General features: G+C 43.1%; 1 protein-coding gene across 1 annotated transcript in view; it reads left to right on the top strand.

Annotated features, from left to right (window-relative positions):
• The first annotated feature begins 839 nt into the window (after positions 1-839).
• The window catches only part of LOC103361715 (contactin-associated protein-like 4), a 161,583-nt gene continuing 159,152 nt past the window's right edge, over positions 840-3,270 (top strand). Inside the window, exon 1 of the mRNA XM_008287871.1 lies at positions 840-924. Coding sequence (XP_008286093.1) covers positions 840-924 — 85 coding nt within the window. The remainder of the gene's footprint in view (positions 925-3,270) is intronic.

The following is a 3,270-nucleotide window of genomic DNA, read 5'->3' as shown; positions in this document are numbered from 1 at the left end:
AAATATTAATTTACACAGTGGCTGTTAAAAAATGCCTAAACTGTACATAATTCCCACATTAAAAATCTGTATCTGTAATTGCAGTTCATTTTTTTAGGCCATTTGACCAAGAGATTAGTTAAGACTAGTTTTTACTGTTTACATGAGTAAAAATGTTTTTAAACTAACTTTTTTCTGTTGTTGTTGTTTTTTAGCAACCTTGCTGCCAGATTTATTATGTGTTTTTAAAAATGTATATATATAGAATTATATAATTCTTGTTGTTGTCGTTACTACAGTGCAGGGTTTGTTACTGGGGTCACTGATTGTCTTTTCTTTTTCTTTTTTCTTTTTTCTCTCTGTAAACCTGATTTTAGTCCCGAAGTGAAGCAGATCGTCCACAAGACTGTAAATTTATCTGCAGTCAGACCGTTTATTTGAAGTTTGATACAAAATAAACAAGACTGATGAGAAACAGGCTTTCAAACGCACATTATTTAAACATAAAGAGTCGCACAGACGGCTTGTTTGTATGCGCACACCGTGTCTGGCTGAGTCCACTGGCCTGGACCGAGGACTGAGTCTGGCACCGCAACGACTCTTTCATTAAACACCGATGAAGTGAAGAGGAGGCGGCGCACCGAGGCTGTGAACCCGTAGTAAATCTCTCTCTCTCTCTCTCTCTCCCTCTCTCTCTCTCTCTCTCTCTCTCTCTCTCTCTCTCTCCCCCAGTCTCTCCCTCCCTGCCTCCCCCACTCGGGTTTGAGGAGATCTCTCTTGGAGCTGGAGAGGAGAGGTCCGCCGTCTCTCTCCTCCAGCCGCCGCCGGGCTTCTTCTCTGCAGCCTCCCGCCGCTTCATCATGGATCTGGGGACTAAAAGAGTCGCTGGGATTATCGCTCGGGTCGCCCTGCTCCTCTCCTGCTCGTACGGGACAACCGGAGAAGGTGAGCCGGCTGTGCGCTTCTTTACTTTTCCCGGAGGAGACGCAGCGAGTCCGGGGCAGCGCAGCCCCGGAGAGGAGGCTTTCAGCGCGCCTTCAGCCCTCTGCTCACCGCGGTAGAAACACAGATGACTGAATTTAGTCGCATTTCACTTTTTTCTCTCTTTTATTAACTCCTAATTCTGAAGAACTAATTATTCTTCTTATGTATTTGAATGCAGTGGCATTCAGCGCGTCCTGGTTGCGCACCGGCGCTGCTTGCAAAGTGAATTTCATCTTTTTTCTTACAGCAAGGAAACGTTAATCCTGCATATTTAAAAAACCAAAACAACAACTTTAACGCAATAATCTTGCCGTATTTCATTTATTTTCCTCTATTTCCACACTCACTGTAATCATAATTCTACCTGAAAACCTCATGATTTTAGGATGCTGCTGGAAAAAGCAGGTTTCTACTTCACAGAACTGAACGTTCTTCTGTTAAAGGTGTCAGCTGTGGGTTTTGAACCTCTATAGATTGGAGAAAAAAAAGCAAAACAACTAAATGTGGTATAGAAGATTCATCTTGTTGCATTCTGGTTAATTTGGTGCTCAGTGCAACGTGAGGATGGTATTGAACTACATTTGTTGTTCACAGTCTCCAGAGACACTGTGAAGGTCTGTGAGAGAGAGAGGAGGGTTTGGATCTGAGAGGTTGCTGGTTTGAGTCTGTGTGATGCAGGATTACTGATGTGCCTCTGACTCACGCTGGGCTCCAGCGTCCAGGTCTGAAGCTGTGTGGGAATGTGAAGCTGGGCGTTGCAGAGAGAAAGGGAGGGAAATCCGAGGAGAGAGAAGGACCGAGGGAGCAGAGAGGGGGAGATGACGTATGCTCGTATGTAATCCAAACAGATGGCAGGCAAAAGTCCTCCATCCGCTGCTGTGTTCTCTTATTTCACAACAATCTCTTGCTGTCCTGCGTGTTTCCCACTTTTGCTGTTTTCGAGTAGAAAACTATCAACCTTTTTCTCTCCATCCTCATCTGTTTCTTCTACGATGTTTGCCTCTCTTTTCCCGTCTCCCTCCTCTTGCTTCCATCTTCACCTGTTTACCTCCTGAATCACACTCTCATTATAAACTCATGCTGTGCAGCCAAATGTTGCTCAAACCCGCCGAGTTTTATTTCCAGTTCTTGTGGAAATCTGAAGTTTTGTGAAAACGTGCACAAAGTGATGCGTTAGACGTCTTGGATGTTTCCACAGGATGGAATGGTTCAGCCATGTTTAGAACGATGTGGTTTGACATTAGATCACTATTTTCACTTTTCACGTGCTGAAGGGTGACGGTTTCTCTGACCTCGCCTTAAATCTGAGCTGAGACGTGTTGCATTGATCTTGTGATACAGAAGTCAATGTAGTCAATACAGTGAGCAACCACCAACATAATGATGTAAATGCATGAAACCGCTGGAGCAGACGCACTAGTAACGGACTTTTTTAGTGACATCTTGGGTTATGTGAAGCTACTGACGTCTCTGCTAAATGAAATTGTAGAATTGTAGACATCTTGGGTGTAGCTGTTAAACTTTGAAAGAAAAAAGCATTTGCATACTCATAGACACTGGACTTCACACATTTTCTGATTATTTTTTTTTAAATTTAAAAACCAAATTTACTAATAGTGTTGAAGGGGATTTTTTTAGGGCTTTAGCGTCCAGGTCAGCTGATTGATTTGTTCTTGTTCAACCAAAATGTCGTTGGTCAAACAACTGCTAACTTTACTTTTTTGAGCTACATCCACAGACTGTCGGGAAATTTTTGGTGGCGGGAAGAAGAAACAACTGGTGAACCTTTAAACGCACCCAACCAGTGGAGACTGCTAGGTGTAATTGGTTTAATATTTTCTTAACGTTGACTCAGAGTCGCCTCAAACTGTTTGAAAGCGTGTCGAAGAAGTGGTTGGTGTGGCTGCATTTTGTTAATGGCCAAAAAGTCAAAGTTAAACTTTGCAAACAGCAGCTTCTGTATCTCGGCTGTTGTAGAAAAAATACCATCATGACCTCACATCATAGAACAAACCCTTGGCTGGATCATTGGTGAATCCATTCCTCTGTAATGGGGAGAAGGGCAGCATTGGTCCAGCTTCTTTCTTTAGAGAATAACAAGAACGACACCTTATTTATAACACGGCAGTGAACACAGAACTCTTTTCCAATCGATTTGTCGTAAACATCTCTACGGGTTTCAGCATCATGGTGTGGTTTTCTACACCGTGTGGGAAACTCCAAGTCCTGCGTTCTCTATGACAAAACAACTTCTGAGAGATGAGAGATCTCACTCGAAGGACTGAAAACACCTTTATTTTTTAACCC

Source organism: Stegastes partitus, unplaced genomic scaffold, assembly GCF_000690725.1.
Source record: "Stegastes partitus isolate 25-593 unplaced genomic scaffold, Stegastes_partitus-1.0.2 Scaffold526, whole genome shotgun sequence".
NCBI classification, from domain to species: Eukaryota; Metazoa; Chordata; class Actinopteri; family Pomacentridae; genus Stegastes; species Stegastes partitus.
Note: the sequence above shows the minus strand (reverse complement) of the source record. Positions and strands in the feature narration are given on the sequence as shown.